Here is a 20,743-nt window from a genome sequence, read left to right as displayed (position 1 = left end):
TCCTGGACGTTCCAAAATTCAAAATGTTGACACTGCAGCAGCTTCTACCCATGCTGGGCAAGAAGGCTTGGCTAGTTACTTTGGACCTCAAAGAGGCATACCTGCATGTCCCAATCAGACAATATTGCAGACGATACCTCAGATTCATAGCTGGCTCAATGCATTACCAATTCTCTGCACTGCCCTTTGGCTTATCTACTGCGTCCAGGGTCTACACAAAATGCCTGGCACCAGTAATTGCATTTTGCAGACAAAAAGGAATTCAAATATATCCCTACTTGGACGACTGCCTTTTTCAAGCAAAGAGCAAGGACATTCTACTAAAGCATCTGGCGTTTGTAAAAAGATTACTAATTTGCCTAAAGTACACAGTAAACGAAAATAAATCAAAACTAGTGCCCTCTCAAGAGATAATATTCCTGGGTGGAAGCTTAAATACAACTGCCCAGATGGCTTATCTCACACCAGACACACAAAGGCATCTGACTCATTACTTTCACATGTTGGCAACAAAGACCCAGCTACCTGCAAGAAAAATTCTGCAGGCTTTGGGCTTCATGGCATCCTGCATCCTGCTAATTCCATATGCAAGACTGCACATGAGGAAGCAACAATGGTATCTAAAAAGTGTTTGGACTCAACATTGGCACAGCCTGGAAACAATAATTACTCTCATTCCCTGCCTGCAACAAGAGTTTCAATGGTGGGCACTGGCCTGTCACCACAACAAGGGACAGCCTTTCACTTTACCCACAGCCAGGCAGACACTAACAACAGATGCATCGGATTATGCCTGGGGTTCATAGGTTCATAGATTAGTACTAGGCTAACTGCCCTTGCGAGCCATTTTAAGCCTAGCCAATTATCCCTTGTGAGACTCAAACCCTGCACCTTGTGTTTGTAAGGCAAACACCTTAACCATTAGGCCACCCTCCCAACCCCCACACATGGCGGGAAAATGTATTCAGGGCACGTGGCCCGCAGACCAAATGCATCTTCATATCAATCAAAAAGAGATGCTAGCTTTACAGAATGCCCTGACAGCCTTCAAGGATCTACTACATCCAGGACAACAATTGCTAAAGATGGACAGTACTACAGTCATATGGTACATAAACAAGCAAGGGGGCACACATTCCTACCCCCTCTGCAGGCAAGCCATGACTTTGTGGAACACAGCACTGACCTATCAAGTACATCTGCAGGCACAATTCCTGCCAGGAAAGAAAAATACTCTGGCAGATGAACTAAGCAGAAACCTCATGGACCCTCACAAGTGGAAACTAGATCCACAAGTCTTCAGCATGATAACAAGGAAATGAGGATGCCCAGACATAGATCTGTTTGCCTCCCCTCACAACTGCCAACTACAGAGATTCTGCATAAGGACTTATCACTCACAAGCATGGAAGGTGGATGCTCTTATCATTCAGCTGGAAAACCCTAACAGTTTATGCCTTTCCACCACTGCCTCTCCTCCCCAAGGTACTCCTAAAAGTCAGACAAGAGAAGCCAAAAATTATTCTGATTGCCCCAGACTGGCCACACCAGCACTGGTACCCAAACCTAAAGAGCTTGTCTCAAGACCCAGCCTGGACTTTACCTCAACTTCCGACCCAACAAAACAATCAGATCCTGCACAGCCAACTCAAAACCTTAAATCTGGCTGCATGACGAATAATATAACCACTCAGAACACACCTCTCTGTAAAGCAGTTATGGATGTCATTTTGGAAGCCAGGAGGCCCAGCACCAGGAAATCTTATGCAGAAAAATGGAAGAGATTCTGTGCTTGGAACCAGGCACAAGGACTTGAACCGCGTGTTCCAAATATTCCTCAGATTTTACAATACCTAACTGAGATGCTGGACAAAGGCCTATCCTTCTCATCAATTAAGATCCATGCCTCTGCCATTTCAGCACGGAACCTCCTATTTTCTCACATCCACTGCTAAGACAGTACCTCAGAGGGGCAAAAAACTTAAGACCCCCAAGGAGAGCACCGATACCTACATGGTACTTCAACTTTGTCTTGGAAAAACTCACACTGCCTCCTTTTGAGCCAGCTAATACAGCGGAGATAAAATTCTTATCATGGAAAACTGCTCTGCTCCTAGCAATAACTTCAGCAAGAAGAGTCTCAGAGTTACAGGCATTAATGGCAGTGGAACCTTTTATCATTTTTCATCTGGACAGGGTTTCTCTAAGGACAAACCCAACATTTATGCCAAAGGTAGTATCCAGTGTGGCTCTTAACCAAACCATTCATTTGCCAACTTTTTATCCAAATCCCCAGAATAAAGGGGAGAGACTTCTGCACTCTTTGGACATACACAGGCAGCTACACTTCTACTTGGACAAAACAAAAGCTTTCAGAAAAGCTGAGCAACTTTTTGTGGCATATGCTGCAGGATCTCAAGGAAAGGCTATTTCAAAGCAGACTATTTCAAAATGGATAGGACACTGCATTCGTTTCTGCTATGCACAGCATGGCAAATCAGTGCCTAAGAATATTAGGCCACATTCTACCAGGGCAGCAGCCACATCAGCAGCCTTCCTCAGAGGAGTACCAACCAAGGAAATTTTGGGGGCTGCAACTTGGAGTTCAGTGCACACTTTTTTACCAAGCACTATCACTTACCTCTTTACTCTAAATTCAGAGCAGGCTTTGCCACTGCAGTTCTGCAGGACCTCATAGCCACTCCTAATCCTATTTAGACCCAGCCACCCAACCTCAGCTTTGGGATTCAACCCAAGTGTAATGACTGCAACATTGAAACATGAACATAGTACAGTTGTGTACCTGCCATAAATGTAGATGGTTGAGTGTATTCACTGTTGCAGTCCAGGTTACCCACCCACCATCCCCCTTTCTTTGCTGGGACTTATCTATACTTCTCTATCCTACACAACCTATGTGGTGTATTTGCTTGTAGATGAAGGTATTGTTTATTTTAGTGTATGTTTTTTATAAGCAATATGTATTGCCTACCTTCTTGGGGGCACCTGACATCTGGGGCAAGAAAAACTGAAGAAAATGGCGTCGGATGCATCTTATATACCCCTGGCACACTGATGTCAGGGAAGAAGCGACAGCAACCGACGCCGGACCAGGACTTTGGAATTCAGGCCGACTGCGGGTAGCCTGCCAACAGGATAACCCAAGTGTAATGACTGCAACAGTGAATACACTCGAACATCTACATTTATGGTAGGTACACAACTGTACTTTCTTCTACATCCACAAGACTCTTCACATACACAAGAGTCCATCAGTATACCTAAACTGAAGGATCCTGATGGTGGCTGCATGGATCCTGTAAGTCTGATTCCCTTTGGCATGCTTCTGGAAAAAGGGATTTATATATTACAAGAGACCAGAAAGTCAGGCACTAGGAATTCTTATTTGGCAAATGGAAAAGATCTTCTATGGGCAGCAGTAAGGATATGTCTCCCAGCTCCAGCTCTATGACATAGGGGTACAGCCCTAGATTATGACCCAGATTATTACACTAGATTGGGTGGGGGAGAGTTGTAGTGAGTGGTCTATGCAAGCACCTATCATGAAGGAGAAATCTAATTTAACCTATTCCATTGCTGGCTCTTACAGGAGTGTTAGGAAGCATCCAGTAGCATCTGTCAGCCTAGCATGCCTGTGTATTGCTAATAAGCCGGGGAGACATGCAGGTACATATGGAAGCATGCATGGGGCCATCTTACAGCAGAACAATAAATGAGCCATCTGCTGCCTTAAGAAAGGGATTAGGCTTGGATTGACTGCATGATTGGCAAGATAGATCACTCTCTTGCATTTAATTCTTGCCTTGTAGGGAAATAAAGTGGTTGATAGGGCACTCACCCTGTCTGAGGAATGATTAGACCTGGCTCTTTTCTCCCTGTTTATTGGAAGAATGGATTAGCTGATAGGATGCAGGTAGGGGAACCCTCAGGAAACTCATTTGGGGGGTTAAAAATAGGATATCTTTTTACCAAGTGCTGTCTGAGACTTAGCCTTGTAGTACTTGGTGGAGTTGCTTGCCAGACACCTCTGTTGTGCCTTAGTCAAGGTGTACCTTTAAGCCATTTCTGTGTGCCTGCCAAGGGATCTTGTCTGTCGTCTCAAGTTTTTGTTGGACAGTGTTAAATTCCCAAGAGGATGGGATCTGTTTTCTCATTAGAATGAGGGTCACTCATTCTGGGGATCTTAACCTAGTCTCTGATGTGAATAAATTTAGTTGGAGAGATAGATACATCTCTCAGAGATACCCTTTCTGTGGAACAAGCTTCCCATTCATGAGAAGCAAAGCCCCCTTCCCTAACACTCTTCAAGCACAACCTCCTGGCCTGGTGGCCATGTCCGTCATGGTCAGTGGCATTTCGTATTAGGTACCATAGCATAGACTCCTACATTTGTGAACATTGATCACTAACTATTGAAAATTGGGAAACTCAAGCTAAATATGGCTATGCTTGCGAGGGGTCTTGGGTCGTTAGCCCAGTAAGTAATTTCCTATGTACCTGATAGCAGTTCCTGAAAAGGAGGAAGGTCCTGAATAGAAATCTACAAAGAAACCAGATCCCATCCTCTCTGGCCTTTAACATTGTCCAACAAAAACTTGTCCTGGCTCTGTTACAGCCCAGTACTAAGGCTGAGACTCCTACAGGCCACCTTCAGCATTTGTTGGCAAGTAGCTTTTCCTTTCATGTGGTTTATAGTTTATAAAAACACCAAAGTGCATATGCTTATCAAAAATGTCCATAATTTTATTCCAAACAAAAGCAAAGGCAAAAAAATAAATAAATAAAGGAAAAGCACAAACTTATTTTATGACAGTACTTCCTTAGTTCATGTGTAGCGTAAAACAAGGTCTTCACTCAATTTTGTTCTCAAAAGCTCTTAGTGCTACCCTCTTTGGATACATAGTACTTAAAATGGACACATCTCTCAAAATGTTCTTCAACCCAAGCACTTAAAAAATGTAAGTAACATTTTTAGCTATTTGCCCTAATACTATTAAAATATTTTTGGATGATCAGTCTCGTGCCTGTTGTTAAAAGACATTCATTTAGACAGCTGTAGACATAATATGACCTGAAACCAACCATGTTGATAATGATGCTCAGAAAAAGTGTACTCTAGAGTAGAAAGAGTAAGCCTTCTCCAGTGGATTCAAGTGCTCAACAGTACAGTCTCTCCTCATGGGCTTCACTGGCTTCTTCTTTCCTTGAACATTCTGGAAGTTTGACCCGCTTAAAAAAAAGCCATGTATGTATATTGCAAAGTATGTTACCCACTGTAAAAAACATATAATCAGTTTAATCTCATAAACTTTTTTTTGTATTTTTTTAGTTGTAAATCCTGTATGTCTAAATATATATTTACATTGAGCACAGTGTCCACAAGTCTGACTTTAATCTTTAAAGTTTCTTTTTTTTCTGAATAGACAGGCTGTTTTGATTTTTCTTATAATGGATAAAGTACTGATTTAAGTTTTTACATTTTGTATAACTAAATGTACCTTTGTGTGACAGAACGGAAGGTAAATTTTGTTATCCGAAACATAGGCCAGTAGTTGGAGACCATCAGCATAAACGTAAAACCTTTAGTTCCAAATGGTACTACAAATATTGTATTGTTCTCTTTTAGCATTGTGTCCTTCAAGTCCATAGTATTGTCACCACTGAACTATCCAGCAGTGTTACCGTAATCTCTAAAATAGTCAGTGGTGAGTAATTCTGATTCCAAAGAACTGGATATTAAATTAATTATGTATCAGATAAAACAGTAACACATCATGCTGAAAAATACTGAACATAACTGAAGCAGTATATTTCATCCTTATATGTATGTGTGTGTGTGTGTGTAGCAGTGGCATACAATGTCTGTTGCACCTACCCTTTGCTTTTATGTGTACATTGAGCCATATCACTATGTGGTGAATATTAAGAGTGTGAATGTGTGTTTGTGTGTTTGTGTGTGTGGATTTCATAGAGGGTTGTGTTCTTTTGGTTCTTTTTTTTTTTTTTTGATCATTCGTAGTCAACCAATTGAGCAATAATTTTATTTATTTTGAGGGGCATTATTTTAAACAACTTCTTGGGGTTGCCAAGGGGCTCAGCATGTGGTCCCTTATTTGCAAATGTGGTCATGGCATGGTGGGAGAGATGTTTTTTGTTTACTTCCCCTTTTATTTCCTCAATTTCCTTATATTTACGCTATTTGGATGACCTATTTGTTGCCTGGAAGGGTCCATCTGATGATATTTTGAGATTCATGGACTACATTAATTCTAGTACTGATTTTCTTAAGTTTACATTTTCCATGAATTCTGAAAAAAATTCTTATTTGGATGTTATGTTACATAAGTTGGATGATGGGAAGCTTAAAGCTACAATTCTTATGAATCCTACCTTTTCTAATAGTATATTGCACTATTCTAGTAGTCATCCATTTCATATTAAGAGAGGTATAGTTAAGGGTCAGTTGGTTAGGCCTGCCCACATGGTCTCATTGTATGATGATTTTTTACAAAAATGCGATTTTATGTGTCAAATGTTTTTGGACCGGGGTTACCCCCATGACTTGATTTTCTAATATTAAACAAGAAGTGATTAATAAGCATATGAGGGGCTTTTATAGGCCCATACTGAGTCATGATGGGGTTGTCCTAGTTAACAATGCTGGTCCTGCCATCGGTTATAATATGGGGGGCAACAATGCTTCAGTGTTTCAAGGCAATGTTTTTGATGATGCTGAAGTTGTTCCTGTTATTGGAAGTATATGCCCCTTTGTTTTGACCTTTTCTATGGAAAGTCAGTTGATACAGGATATTGTCAATAAGAATTGGCATATTCTTGTGAGTGAACCAAGTATGGCTAGAGTGATTGGTGAATATCCCACATTTGTGTTTAGAAAGGGTAGGAATTTAAAGGGACTTTTGGAACACATTCCAAAGTTGAATTTGTATATGGATGGAAGGATGGCACCTTGTGGTATGTGTAATCAGTGTAAACATGTTATGGCTACCTCCAGTTTGGAATTGAATGGCAGGAAGATTGTCATCAAAGGTAAATTTAGTTGCCATTCCCATGCTGTAGTATATGCTGTTGTGTGTGATCAGTGCCCTGCTTTTTATGTGGGCAAGACACAGCACATGTTGTCACAGCGAATGTATGAGCATATGTATGATATTCGCATGGGGGATATCAACAATGCTTTAGTTGGACATATTCAAAGTTTCCCTAATCACTCTTTTAAATTTGTAGTGCTACAACAGGTTAAATTTGGGGATAGAAAGGGGCCTTGGAAGTTATTCCTTGAGGAAAAGGAAATCTGGTGGTAGGTTTTCCTTAATGCTTGTCAGCTCCCTGGGTTAAACGATGTTATTTCTATATCCAGTAAACTAAAACTGAAGGTTCTGGACAGATAAAAAATGTGTATATATTTTATACACATCTTATGGTTATTTAAAATTTTGTTTTGTGTATATAGGTTTTATTATTTTAAAAATGTTTAAATATATATATATATATATATATATATATATATATATATATATATATATATACACACACAAAAATATATGTATAATATTTATATTAATTTTTTTTTTACATTATTTAAACATTTATATATATGTACATAAAGTTTTTTTTGCATTATCTAGATATGTTCCTGTGCTTATATATATGCCTAGGGTATATGTTCTTTTAAGAAGTTTTAATTGATTTTAATTGATTAATGAGGTAGGGTGTGTTCTTGTAGTATATATTGGATTGTATTTGCTCTATTATTTTGTCTGAAGAAGTTTGGTGGTAGCTACCAAACGAAAGCGCTTACCTTGGATTATTTGTCTGAATAAATTTTGAACCTCTTTGGATTCTAGTCTACGTGGCAGTTTTTTTCAGTTTTTGGTCTTTTCATACTGTTGGTTGCAATTTGTGTTTGAGTTTTGAGTCTACATACTGTGAAACTGTTTTGGGAAGTAAAGAAACCAAAAGTACCCAGCAAAAAAGCACAAACACCATTAGAAAACATGCAGTGTGCACACAGACAGAAGCTTGAGTTTAGGACTAAACTCCTGATCTTGGGACTGTGAAGCAGAAATCTTACCACTTAGCACCGTGTTGCCTAAAATATAAATACTGATTTGATACATTGTTTGCCTTATAGTCAGAAATCTGCTTAACGTGTACCATTTTATTCATTGCATTTTTGTTCTTGCTAAGCTTTTCTTCCTGCGGGTCTGCTAAAGACCCAGTCTATGCCTGGAAATAGGAAACCACAGATAAAAGTACCAAACAGAACTAATATAAATAAGACTGAATTTTAGGGATTGTATATAAGATGCTGGGTTAGTTGACTGTTTGTACTCCTTGAAGGCAGGTGTCTGCCGAAGCGCTAGAGCTCTTAATAAATTCAGTCTCAGTTTTCACTTGTCTTTTGTTGTTTTATACTGTGCCTGGAAATAGTCTGTGGTAATCAGTACTAAATAAACAAAGATAGGTGAAGTCCATTTTGGACAACTTGGTCATCAAAATTAAAATAAATAATGCAACTGACTGCTGTTGTATTCATTTTTTATGCTGTAGTTATTTTTTCTTAGTGTTAACTGTATGTGCTTATCGTGTATCTTTAAAGTAAACTGTAGTTATAGCAGCGTTTTTAATTGATGATAACTTTCAGAGTTTCAGATTTGGACCTGAAATTGCATATGTTGGAGCCACTGTTTTAGATGCTGGTAAAAAGATGAGAAGAAAGATATTAGTTGGTGGAAATCAGAAGGGTAAGGAATTTATTTTTTTTCTTTTCAATTAAAGCTTTAAAGAGGAGTTAGAAATCATAATGTGTATTGTTTCTTGTTGTAGGCTGTTTTGGGGGCAACACAGCAGGAACACTAGCTGTTTTATGTCGAACTAATGCTGCTGTGTTTGATGAAGCTGTAAAAGTCACAGAAGGCTTAACACCATCAAGAATTCATATTGTGGGGGTAAGAATGCATGCTTCTTAGTGATTATGCATGAACTCCAGACTTGCAGTGCACATCCAACTAAATATACACGCACATTGTATTTTATTTGTTGGACAGGTCTTAGGATTTTGGTCCTATTTCGTTGGAGTTCTGAGTTTGTTTTTTTATTTTTATATAGTATATATATGTGTGTGTGTGTGTGTGTGTGTGTGTAAACAATGAAAAAAACTTTGACAAAAACATGAAGGATTCTTTTCAGGAGAGTGCTGTAGGATATCATGCCATTCATGTGGATGTGTTGTCATGTCTGGCCAGCTTATTGTCGTAGAAAGTAGAGTCACCCTGTCAGGAGTGGAGCATATTGGCACCTGGAAGAAAATGCTAACCCTTTCTGATAAAGTTAGGTGATAGTGTAGACTCAGACACTATGGCATTGAGCTTCTGTGGTAAGAGGTGATATCAGGCCTGACTAAAGAGATTGTGGCAATCATCTGAGAAGGATATTACTTAACGGTGTTCAAAGGTCAGAGGTACAAGATTCCAGCAATTTATATCAAATGAGACAAAGAGATGGGAGCCAAGAAGTGGTTGCTATCATGTTGACTGGAGTAAAGAAAAAAAAAAAAACCTTTTGCACACATTATGGTGAAATCAATGACTGGACAGCAGACTTAGATTTGTGACGTTACTCATTTTTTTGGGCACAAATGGCCATACCAACTGATTACTTCTTTAAGAAACTGTTATAAGAGCAATGTGCAGTAGACTTTGGAGTAAGAAAGAAGTCTACTACACAAGACAGGCACCATACCACATCATTTTTTATTTTTTTCAAAAGACCAAACTGGACCAACCATGGCTTAAACTAAAACACCTTTAATAAAACAAAAAAGCAGAGTAAGCCATTGTTGGTCCTCTTTGGTCTTTTGAAAAGTATTGCTGTTTTACTTATAGAGGACTTTTGTCTAGTTCCTGCTCATTCTTTGACACCATACCACATAAATCACCTCACACCCACAACATTAAATATGTCTCCCTTATCTAGCCCTTACTCCATCCCTAGCCAACAAATATGCACAGAAACTCCCACCTGTAATTCCCAGCCTTTCCCACACTTATCCCATCTAAAACATTTGATTACTGCAGCACTCAGTAGAAAGCATATTCAACTAAATGTACTTTTGACAAGTTTCCCAAGCAAAAGCTATCTCTCTCTCTCTCTCTCTATATATATATATATATATATATATATATATATGTCTATCTATGTATACTTTTCTCTCTCTGTGTGTATGTGTATATATATATATATATATATATATATATATATATAAATATATATATATATATATATATATATATAATGTGAGTCAGTTATTTTTGACAGACAACACACATAAAGTCACAGATTAGTCAAAGACAGTAAGTGGAACTCATATTTGGTGGAAAATTCACTTAGTAGAATCATATTTCGATTAAAACTAGACCAAATAATTTACTGCAAGTTACCTGAACAAATGCCAAAAAGCGCACAAGAACAAAAAAGAAAATCCTCCCCAACTCCTGAACTTATATACAGTACCTCATAGTTACACCAATGCGAAGAAGGAATAAATCTTCTAAAACAATGGAATCGCTGCTGATGCACACTAAGAATTCATACCAGCAGTCATTTCCCACAGAAAGCAACAGTTCAGTATACTGGCACTATTTACTGGCTATAATCCTTACAAACTAATAAGAACATTACTATCTTTAAAAGCACAAGGCAAAAATATCAGGTGCAATGTCAGACATTTTGCAAAAATCAGCTTACTAAACCACTTCTCAAATTTCAACCTAAAATTACAACTGCTACATACATTTATTTATTGATATTTATTTACCGGGAAAGTCACTGGGCGAGAGATCAGTCCATTTTCAGTGAAGGCCCGGGTAGAAAAGCTCCAAGGGTTTCAACAAAATTAACAATAACATACCATTTGAAAAGTTTCAGACAATTATAAAAGTTTCAAATAATTTGAAAAGAGAAACAACAGCTCAAGTTATATGAGAGCTGACTAAACGAATCATGATCCAAAAGTTTTGAAAAGCAGTAATCAGTTCCATAGTCTGAGACATTAACAGGCATGATTTTCAGTCAAGTGCAAAAAAAATGTAGTAGTTACCTAAGTTAAATCATTGTGCAGTGGTATCATAAGTCAGTTACAGACAAGTTCTGAAGAACTAAAGTAGTCATGTAAAAGACAAAAAGTGGTTTAGAAGATTGTGTAAGGGCTTAAAAACAGAGAGGGTGAACTGAGTTAGTTATGTATATAGTGGATTATCAAGAGAAACAGTAAACTGAGTAGGAGCAACATTAGCTGTGAAAGGTAGAGAAATTAGGTGATGGCAGAAGGGGCATATGAACAATTGCATAACCAATTGGAGAGAAGATGATTGTAAAGTGCAATTTTAAATGTAGTTGGGCTTTATTCAGGGCGGACAGATGAGGGTAGGTTATTCTATATTCTAGCAATGATCCAGGAGTATAAAAGTTTGCCTGCAGGTAATTTGGGTATGTGAGTTTGGAATAAGAGTTGGTGTTCTGATCGCAGGGGCCTGGGAGGGTTGTAATGGATGAGTAGGGAGCTAAGGGCAAGGCAGTCCTGAGGTTTGTGAATAAGTTTGTGAGTAGAAGTGAGCTGAAGGAGTAATAGGAAATGAGGGAATTCTAGCAATTGAAGTTTCCTTTGAGCGATGCAGTGATGGATGGAATGGCGACAACTTGTAGCAAATTTGGCATTTTGTTGTAGCAAGATTCTAGTTTTATTTTTAAGGAAGACTGCAGGTCTGTTAGTAAGGGAATGCCATAGGTTAAAGAGGGTAGCAGGTAAGAGAGTGCTAAAGCTTGTTTAGTTGGTGAGGAGAGAAACTTGTTATGCCTGTATAGTAGCCCTAGTTTTTTGTGTGTTTTATTGATATTGTTTTGTATGTGGAGATCGAACTTAAGGTTTTCATCGATAATAACTCCTAACAATTTGGTACTGGTTACTAGCTCATTTTTAATTGAGTTAAGAGAAAGTATGTTAAAGTCTGTTTTGTTGATAGGTGAATTTCTTTTGTAGTAAAGAGCATGCGTTTGATGTTTTTTGGAATTTAGAGAGAGGTGGCTTGTGTGGAGCCAGTATTCCACAGTTGTGAAAGCAGCTTGGGGTGTTTTGCTGTAGTAAGTCAGTTTTGGGGGTGGAGCAGACTATGGTAGATTCATCTGCATACTTGGACTAGTGAGCCATTAGGGATAGAATGATGGAGATTGTTTATGAATATGTTAAACAGAAGAGGGCCTAAAATTGAGCCTTGTGGAACACCTGTTGGATTATGAGAGAAGGGGGAAATAGAATTTTGCCACTTAACAGCATGTTCTCTGTTGGAGAGAGAGCTTTTGAACCAGTTAATTGACTGGGTGGATAATGCTATAGAGGAGAGGAGGATAGAATGAGAGATGTTCGCATGCCTTTGACAGATCTAGGAAGAGACCTAACACGATTTGGCCTGAGACTTGGGCTTTGTTGAGTATGTCTAAAAAGGAGATTAGAGCGGTGGATGTGCTGTATCCAGGACGGACTCCGTGCTGGGTGGGGGACAGGATTTTGTTATTTAGAAGGTAATGGATAAGTTGTTTTTGGATACTTTTTTCTAGGATTTTGGATATAGGAGGAAGTATAGCAATGGGACAAAAGTTGAAGATTTCAGAGGGTGGGCTGCCTTTATGAAGGGGCAGGATGATTGTTTTTTTTCCAGAGGCAAGGGATGTAAGATTCTTGGATGGACCTGTTGATAAGGATGCTGATTGGGTAGGCTACTGGATCTGCAAATGACTCTCAATGTGATTTCTGTTTATTTTTTCGGCCACTTGTGATTGTATGACTGCTCTACCAAATAAATTATATCCATACATATTTGTGTGTGATATATATACACACACACACACACACACACACACATACACATATGAATGTGTATATATGATTTAAACCAAGGAGTAAACAGGTCACACAAACCATTCAGTGAAAACTGCAAGAAAAACCCAGCCAAGCTAGACTTTTCACTGTGCAGTATCTTAAACATCCTGTAATGGAGGCCCATGATATACACAAATGACCCCTTAAGGATGTTAAGTGTTTCAACTGCATGGCTTCTGAATGTCCATGACTTTTTTTTTCCTTTTATAACTTTTTTTTACTTTTTAATTCTTTATGGTTACATTCAGGCCAATAAAGTCAAACTCCACTAGCTGTGGACATGCTTGTTTCTGCCTTTTTATTGACCCCATCAGTACAACATAAGTGGATAGGTTGGCTATAATTCAGAAACAGTGGGTCTTTAAACCCAGCTAATGCCCATAATAATTATGGTTCCTGGGAAATATCCCAGCCAACATCCAAATCAATGGGCAAAATGGTCACAAAGACAAACCTTTTGCAGACAGGTAACCCTCTCTTTCCCCATCACTCCTGCACCAATTGCTTTCAGCCTGTGGAAGAAAGCCCCTGAAGTGTAATTGGGGTATACAAATACATATTCCACCACCTCCATTCAGACATCGTAGACCTTCTGGCTTTTCTTGCATACTTGTGAGAAACGTACAGCTATCCTTTTGTTGTCTCTCTGTTTATTGCCTTTCCATTCCCATTTATCATTTTTCTAACCCGTTTTGATTGATTCTTATAGTTATCATGCATTATTTTATATGTTGTACTAATTATCCTTTTTTGCAACAGCTTTTGTTTTAGACTCAACTATAAACTCAACCAGAGCTGGTCTTTCAGTTATCCCTCTCCTATCCCTTACTGCATGCCAATACTTGTTATCAATCTATGGTAGACAAGGCAGTCTCCAATTTGCAGTCCAAATTTCTGCTTGGCCTCATCCAAATCTATGACTTTTTCCTCCCTAGTTATTTGATTCCTGTGTTTTGGTTCCTTTGCTAATTTTCTACAGTCAGTTCCAGCTCTCTCTTCCTTTTCATCTGAGCCTGTACTTTCAGTCATCCCTATTGGTGAAATATATTTTTCCATTCCCTTCTTGGATTAATTCTCAAAATATTTTGTGCTACTTTGTAAATTCAATATTCTGTAGGTTTGTTACTGTTTTCCTTAAGTGCATGCATCCAAAATCCCACACTTTTATTTTTTGACCCCCTCCCCATTTCAACATAATTTATTTTCACTGTGATTTGCAGTCTTGTGACTGTGTTATTTACATGAATGTAGCTCTGAAGTACCCATTCAAATATGGTTATCCTGTTGCCCCTGGTCATGTGATGAGGAACAACTTATTCCATTTAATTCTTTCTCTCCCCCAAATAAATCCTTCCAATTCTTTATTAATTATGGCCCATAACTTTTCCTGTGGTTGATAAAAATATGCCTAATTAGAATACAATGTTAAAGAGACTAGAAACATGTTCACTACTTGTAACTTACTATCCATAGCCATAGTCAAGAGCTTCCAACTTCTCAATTTTTGTATTTTTTGTTTAGTCTCTTCCACGTATCCTTAGCTACCATAACCAATCCTTTTTAATCCACTCACTTTAAATACTTTTATCTTATCGTGACCCGAATTCATGTGTGGGAACATAGTTTACTACTATAGCATTTGTCTTATCTTCATTTATTTTATATCCTGAAAAAAATAAAACTGTCAAAAAACATTCACAACAGTGAAGTATCTTTTTTTGGATTTATCAAATATAAAGTAATATCTGCAAATAAGGCTAATTTTTCTTGAATACTATACCAGTTACAGCCATGAATTTGAGTCCCTTGTTTTCTTTGCCGGTGGCATTAAATGTACAAGTAAGTAACAAAGGTGAAATATGACACCCTGCCTGTTTTCTCTGTTCAAACACAATTTGTCAGAAAGGAATTGTCACACCTTGATTATTGCTTCTTGACTCTTCATATATCTTCCTAATTAACCCCATGATTGTATCAGGAAATGCAAATGTTGCTCTTGCCCCACACACAAAATCCCAGATAACTTTTATTGAATTATTTCTCTGGGTCAAGACTCACCAGCAATAATGGGATCTTCTTGCACACTCTCTCCATTTGAATCATCATTGTTCTGTAAACATCAAATGTATGCTTTTGCTCCATAAAACCACATTCCATATCAGTGTTTTGGAAATATCTTATCAATTCTCTTAGCTAGTATAGACACCAATGCTCTATAATCATGGTTCAGAATTGAACATTGTCTATATGATGTTGAATTTAAAGGGTCTTTGCCTTCTTTGAGTAGTACAGCCACTACAACTTTCTTTCATGTTCCTGCTACTATCCCTCCATTTAAACTATTGTTAAGCAAAACCTTCCACATCTTTATCACTTTTTTCTCTCCCAATTTCCAAACGTCCAGAGGAGTATTATCAGTTCCTGGAAACTTTCTTGTTAATTGATGATGTTTCATCATTTTTCTCTCATTATCTCCCATCTTAGCTATTAGTTCTATTCCTCTAACCTTGGCATATTTAAATCTTCTATAAATATTTCCAATTCTGTTTTTTATTGGTTCCCCTATCATTTTTCTAGTCATAGGCTCCCTTAGTTTGTCAGCACTCCTGTCCATTTTCTGTTGCTTAAATTGTTGTGCTAATAGTTTTTGTGCTCTGGGGTTGTAATCAAAAAATACTTGCTTAACAGCCACCTTACTAAACTCATGCATATTATCCAAATGCCCCCTTATTTTGCCTTATGCATTCAGCAATTGTTCTCCTCTTGTTTTGTAAGATTCCCCTCCATCTGCAGTACTCTAACATTTAATCTTTTTAAGCAATTCCTATTAGTTATTTCCCATATTTTTTCTCATTTCTAACATATTTTAAATGCAGTTTTCATTTTTCCCTGCTCTGTAGCTATCCCTTCTGAAGAACTTTGTATATTCCCTAGCAACTCTTGAGTTGTTTGCACTACCCATTTCTTAAAAAATCTTTCCTTTTTAATATGTAAGTCAGAAAGTACCAGTATTTCCTTTAAATGATTACTCTGTTTTTATCTTAATCTTTTTTGGCACATGGTCTGAAATGGTTATTGGGTGTGTTTCAAAACTTTCAGTTGAAATCCATGCTCCTGTGGAATATAGTTTCTGCCCAGTCTAGCCCAGTTATTTTACTTTAGAGAATAATATGTAAATGTCTCTTTTCCTGCCAGTAATTTCACATCTTCAATTCAAAATGTTGTCATGCATTTCTTTAAAACTCTACCCCCTTTTGTTATATTTTCCTTTCTAGGTCTTCAGGTACATGTTCTCTAATGCATATCAGGTTCCATTTCCATTCCATGAATAGTATTCCCCGCAGGAAGCTGCTTACCTTTTCCACAATTCTCTTACGTCCCTTAATAGTTGTTGTCGATGGAGTATAAACCATATGCTAGTGTAATCCTTCTTCACTGCCAGTATGTCTTTATTACCACAAATCTGCCCTTGTTGTATTTTTTCTCCTCTTCTTTCACTTTTGGAGCCCTTCTTGCAATTAGTATTATTAAGCCTCTTTACCCTTCTTTGCCAAATTCACATGCTCATTTTCATCCTGTAATATTGCTATTTATATGCTACCCTCTTAATGTAATTCACTGCTCTTCGCTTCTTGTCCATACCAACAATGCCATTTACATTCCATGATATGACTAATAAGGCACTCATTCTGATGCAGTGCTATTACTTTCACGTATTCTACATGATTTTTTTTTAATTATGTTTCCAACTTGCAACTAACGTGCACTTTCATGTTTGGCAACCTGACGCTGCATGCCATTGCTCCTTCACATCTCTCTTTAGAGTCATGTCATATTTTCCCAAACCTTTTGTGTCAAAGAAAAAGTTCACAAAAAACAATGTACATTTTAATTTTAACTCCAGCCTCTTTTAACTCTCAACATACACAACTATTTACACTTTCCAAAAAGGAAAGTTGCCCCTACATGTACGGAAAGACACCCTGGATAGACAGCTACACCCACACCCTTCACCTATTTTAAGATTAGGTTTAATAATGCTGAAAATGCATGTTCAGAGGCTGTTTTCCATCTTGCACTTACACCATCCTTTCTTATCCTATCTCAGCATCCCTCCCAGATGTGCAAAACAACTTGCATAAGGTTGCCATTAAATATATAGATTTTACGTTATTGATTTACATTGAAGTCATTTTTGCTAGGAATACATCTTCTTGTATTTCCTTCAATGTAACAGACTTCATACATGTTACTTCTCCTTTAAGCAGTAATTTTAGTGTTTGTCCATATAGATGCCTGACAGGTCACAGTTCAGTCAATCCTTAATTGTCTGTGGCTTCAGTAATTGCTTCTGAGGTTCTAGAGCTGTACACAGTATATTAGAAAAAAAACAGACTAGCAAATGTTTTCGCAACTGCATAACCTAATTCATCTCAAGTACTGGAGTACTAGCATTTTGCATGATTTTAATGTGTATTTTCACCTGCATGCATAGCACCCAGGGTTCTGTGCTGGGACCTTTCCTGTATGCCATCTACATTTCTTAAGTAAAAGCCAATACCAAAAGGGCTCTGGCTGACTAAGTTTTCATATGACTGCAACCTAGGAGCAGTCATCGAATTCCTAAATGACTTGGCCACCCTGCAGGAAAGTTTGTCCCAAGTAAATAACTGGTATCAAAATCATGGAGTGAAGTTAAATGCCAAAAAATGCATTATTGTATCCTTTGGGAAGTCATCTACTTCAGTGAACTACTACAGTCACAATACAGCCCTAAGAGATGAGCCAGTTGTTTGGAATTTGGGAACTTCTGTAGGCAGTGACCTAACTTTTGACCAACATGCATCTCTTGGTATAAAAAAGTCCCTCTGTTTTGCACAGCTTATAAACAAATGTATTATATATAGATCTAGGGATGTCTTTGTCCCTCTTTACTCAGCCGTCATTAGGTCACTCATTGAATATAATGTCCCCTTTGGCATGTATATGTCCAAATGCATGCAACAATTGGAAGGCCCACAGAGATACCTTACTAAAAGGATACAAAACCTAAACAACATGTCCTACATTTACCAACTTAAAGCCCTGCCATTATACTTGGTATCCTATAGACTGCTAAGAAGTGACCTATATCTGGCATTACAAGGCATCCTCCGACACATTACTGATGTATTTACTGCACATCAGCAAGTCAGAAGGCATTGGAAATACCTGGGATCTAAACTCTTTGCAATATCAACAAAATGATTTGGAGGGACAGATATATATCAAACTGGATACTGCTGCTCTGGAACAGACTCACCATCCACATAAAACAAAGTTAATCCCTGTCCCTATTCAGGTACAACTTAGATCTATGGATGTGAAACAGAACACTTACCCCAGGACTGCCCCCTGTACTACTAATGTACAGAAGCAACTCCTAAGTGCTTTATGCCATGCATAGATCCCCTCAGATTATTCTCATTAGGGATAATGTGTAATTATTGACCATGGGATATGTAAGGCTAGTCTATAAACAAATGGGATTGGTTATTTCCAGCACAGAAAGGGAAGCTGGCTAGGCTTAAAATGTCCCGCAAGGGCATCTAGCCTAGTACTTACCTTTGAACCAAGTGAACCAATGTAATATAATACATACATACATATGATCAGTTCACGCCATCCTTTTTCCCTAATTGCACAAGATTGCACACACATCCTTATTTAAATATACTGACTTTACAGTCTTGCACAACACTTGAGAAAAGAGAAAATGTGTCATAAGTCACTGTTCCTTTACTTTACAGTTTTCATTCAGTCTTGATTCAATTAATGCATTCCGTAGTGATCATCAGATCTCAGTCTTAGTATATATAGTTAGTAAGGAGTATGAGGGGGTGCAAGGGGACATGACCCCTTTCAAAATCACTTTTATTTGATTTACTCCACTCTGGGATAATCCTCAGAATAGGTGAAGAATGTGTTGGTGTTTGTTGTGTTAACGTTTTAACATTGATAGTGTGGATGTTGGTGTAGATGGTCATTCAACTAGCTGTCCTACACTCAGATGTAAATATATTTATTAGTGGACACACACACACACACACTCACACTCATATATACTAGGAGCACCTTCACAGTAGTGGTTGTAGCATGGGATGGGACATGTCAACAAAACCCTACTCCACAATCATTGTATATTTATTTATCGAAGAAATCAGTTTAGTGGTTTAAGCTGAATTGATCATTGAGGGTAGTCTAGGGTTTGATAATGACCAATAAACAAACCAACCATGCAAATAATGACTAGGAAAATGGGGAGACAGTCATAATAAAGAAATCCAAGCGTAGTAGTGTATATGGGGGGGGGAGTTAGTGTTTAGGAGAAGTGGTCAGGTAGTTGTGATGCTGTTAAGGCTAGGAAGCTGTGAGAGAACAAAGTGGTCAACATTAGTGTAATTAACAAGTTAAATAAGAAGGAACCTGAACCTATGCCTCCAGTGCTTGGCATATGATGAAGTTGTGAAGGATGTGTAGTCTAATAAATGGTAAAAAAACGTTTTGTTTTTATGCTGAATTCTTAAGACAAATCTGTCCCTGTGCACAGAATAATAATTTCTGTGTTAAAATGATTAATTGAATTGTAAATGCAAGAAAGGAAATAAAAGCCTCTCAAAAGTGGTAGGCAATTAAGTAGCTCGTTGGACCTTGTGTATCTGTAGGTTCTGCACGCCAAGTGATGTTTTGCAAGTTATAGTGATCTCTGCACACCTCTCAACTGCTATGATTATGCGTAGTGCTATGATTTTGGCTTTTAGAGTTAGCCTTGCTCCTCCTAGATTTTCAGTGTTCTGCATAAAATCAAACTTGTTTATTGGTACATACTTTATTAAATACATAAACTGAGTGCATTCAGTAACTCACTGCCATTAGCTGTATCGGTTCGGATATAAAAAGACACAGTATTGTGAAAAGTAGGAAGGTGTTTCTCTTTTACCCTGTGGTATGATTTTTAAAGGCCAGTGCTATGATTTTCAGTGCTTGAAGATAAACAGGTATGGCTCTCTGCAATTGCCAACTCTTATTCTGTACCACTGTTGGAGCTACATAGTCACTGGTAAGTCAGTGACTTAAACACTGCTACTTTTTTAACATGGAAACTAAAACCTTGTTCCATTTATAAGGGTGACTGTTGCCTTTCAACATCCCAAAAACTATTTTTTTTAATAATATGGACTGCGGAGGAATCAAGGGAGTGGTAGTACCCTTTACAAAGAGAATTAACCAAAAAACACCCAAAAATCTGTGAGAAAGTTAACAAAGGCAGTGGCTGCCAAACTCTGCTACTGCTATAGCATGTCAAGAGCTGTGCAAATGCACTGGTGGGGGTCGAGTGTTTCAAATTGTCACCAAGAGGGTGTGAAAGGGAATGATGGTGCACTAAGTGTAAGTAGTTCTGGCAAAAAATGCAACAAGCCTGGTGGAGGAAAAATCCACAGGGAGGGGGAGTAACCTAATAGGGAACTTGAGGAGACAAAAACACAAACATTATAACTACCGGTATTTTTTTATCTTAGTAGAAGTTCTTCACTCCTCTGATACACAAACACACACACACACACACGCACATATTTACATGTCTGTGTATGTAAATGTGTGTGTGTGTGTGTGTGTGTGTGTGTGTGTGTGTGTGTGCGTGTGTGTGTGTGTTAATTTCCATTGCAGTTTTTTAACTTTAACGCAGTATTTGCAAATTCATGAGTCAAACGTTATTAAAAACAGAGT

General features: G+C 38.0%; 1 protein-coding gene across 2 annotated transcripts in view; it reads left to right on the top strand.

The window, feature by feature from the left end:
- FBH1 (F-box DNA helicase 1) overlaps positions 1 to 20,743 on the top strand; it is a 1,264,666-nt gene that overhangs the window by 979,912 nt on the left and 264,011 nt on the right. For both annotated transcript variants that reach the window (XM_044088820.1, XM_044088821.1), the window contains 2 exons: positions 8,687 to 8,786; positions 8,869 to 8,990. In XM_044088820.1, the coding sequence (XP_043944755.1) occupies positions 8,687 to 8,786; positions 8,869 to 8,990 (222 nt within the window). The remainder of the gene's footprint in view (positions 1 to 8,686; positions 8,787 to 8,868; positions 8,991 to 20,743) is intronic.

This window comes from Protopterus annectens, chromosome 11.part0 (genome assembly GCF_019279795.1).
Source record: "Protopterus annectens isolate FY-2018-M chromosome 11.part0, PAN1.0, whole genome shotgun sequence".
NCBI lineage: Eukaryota > Metazoa > Chordata > Ceratodontiformes > Protopteridae > Protopterus > Protopterus annectens.
Note: the sequence above shows the minus strand (reverse complement) of the source record. Positions and strands in the feature narration are given on the sequence as shown.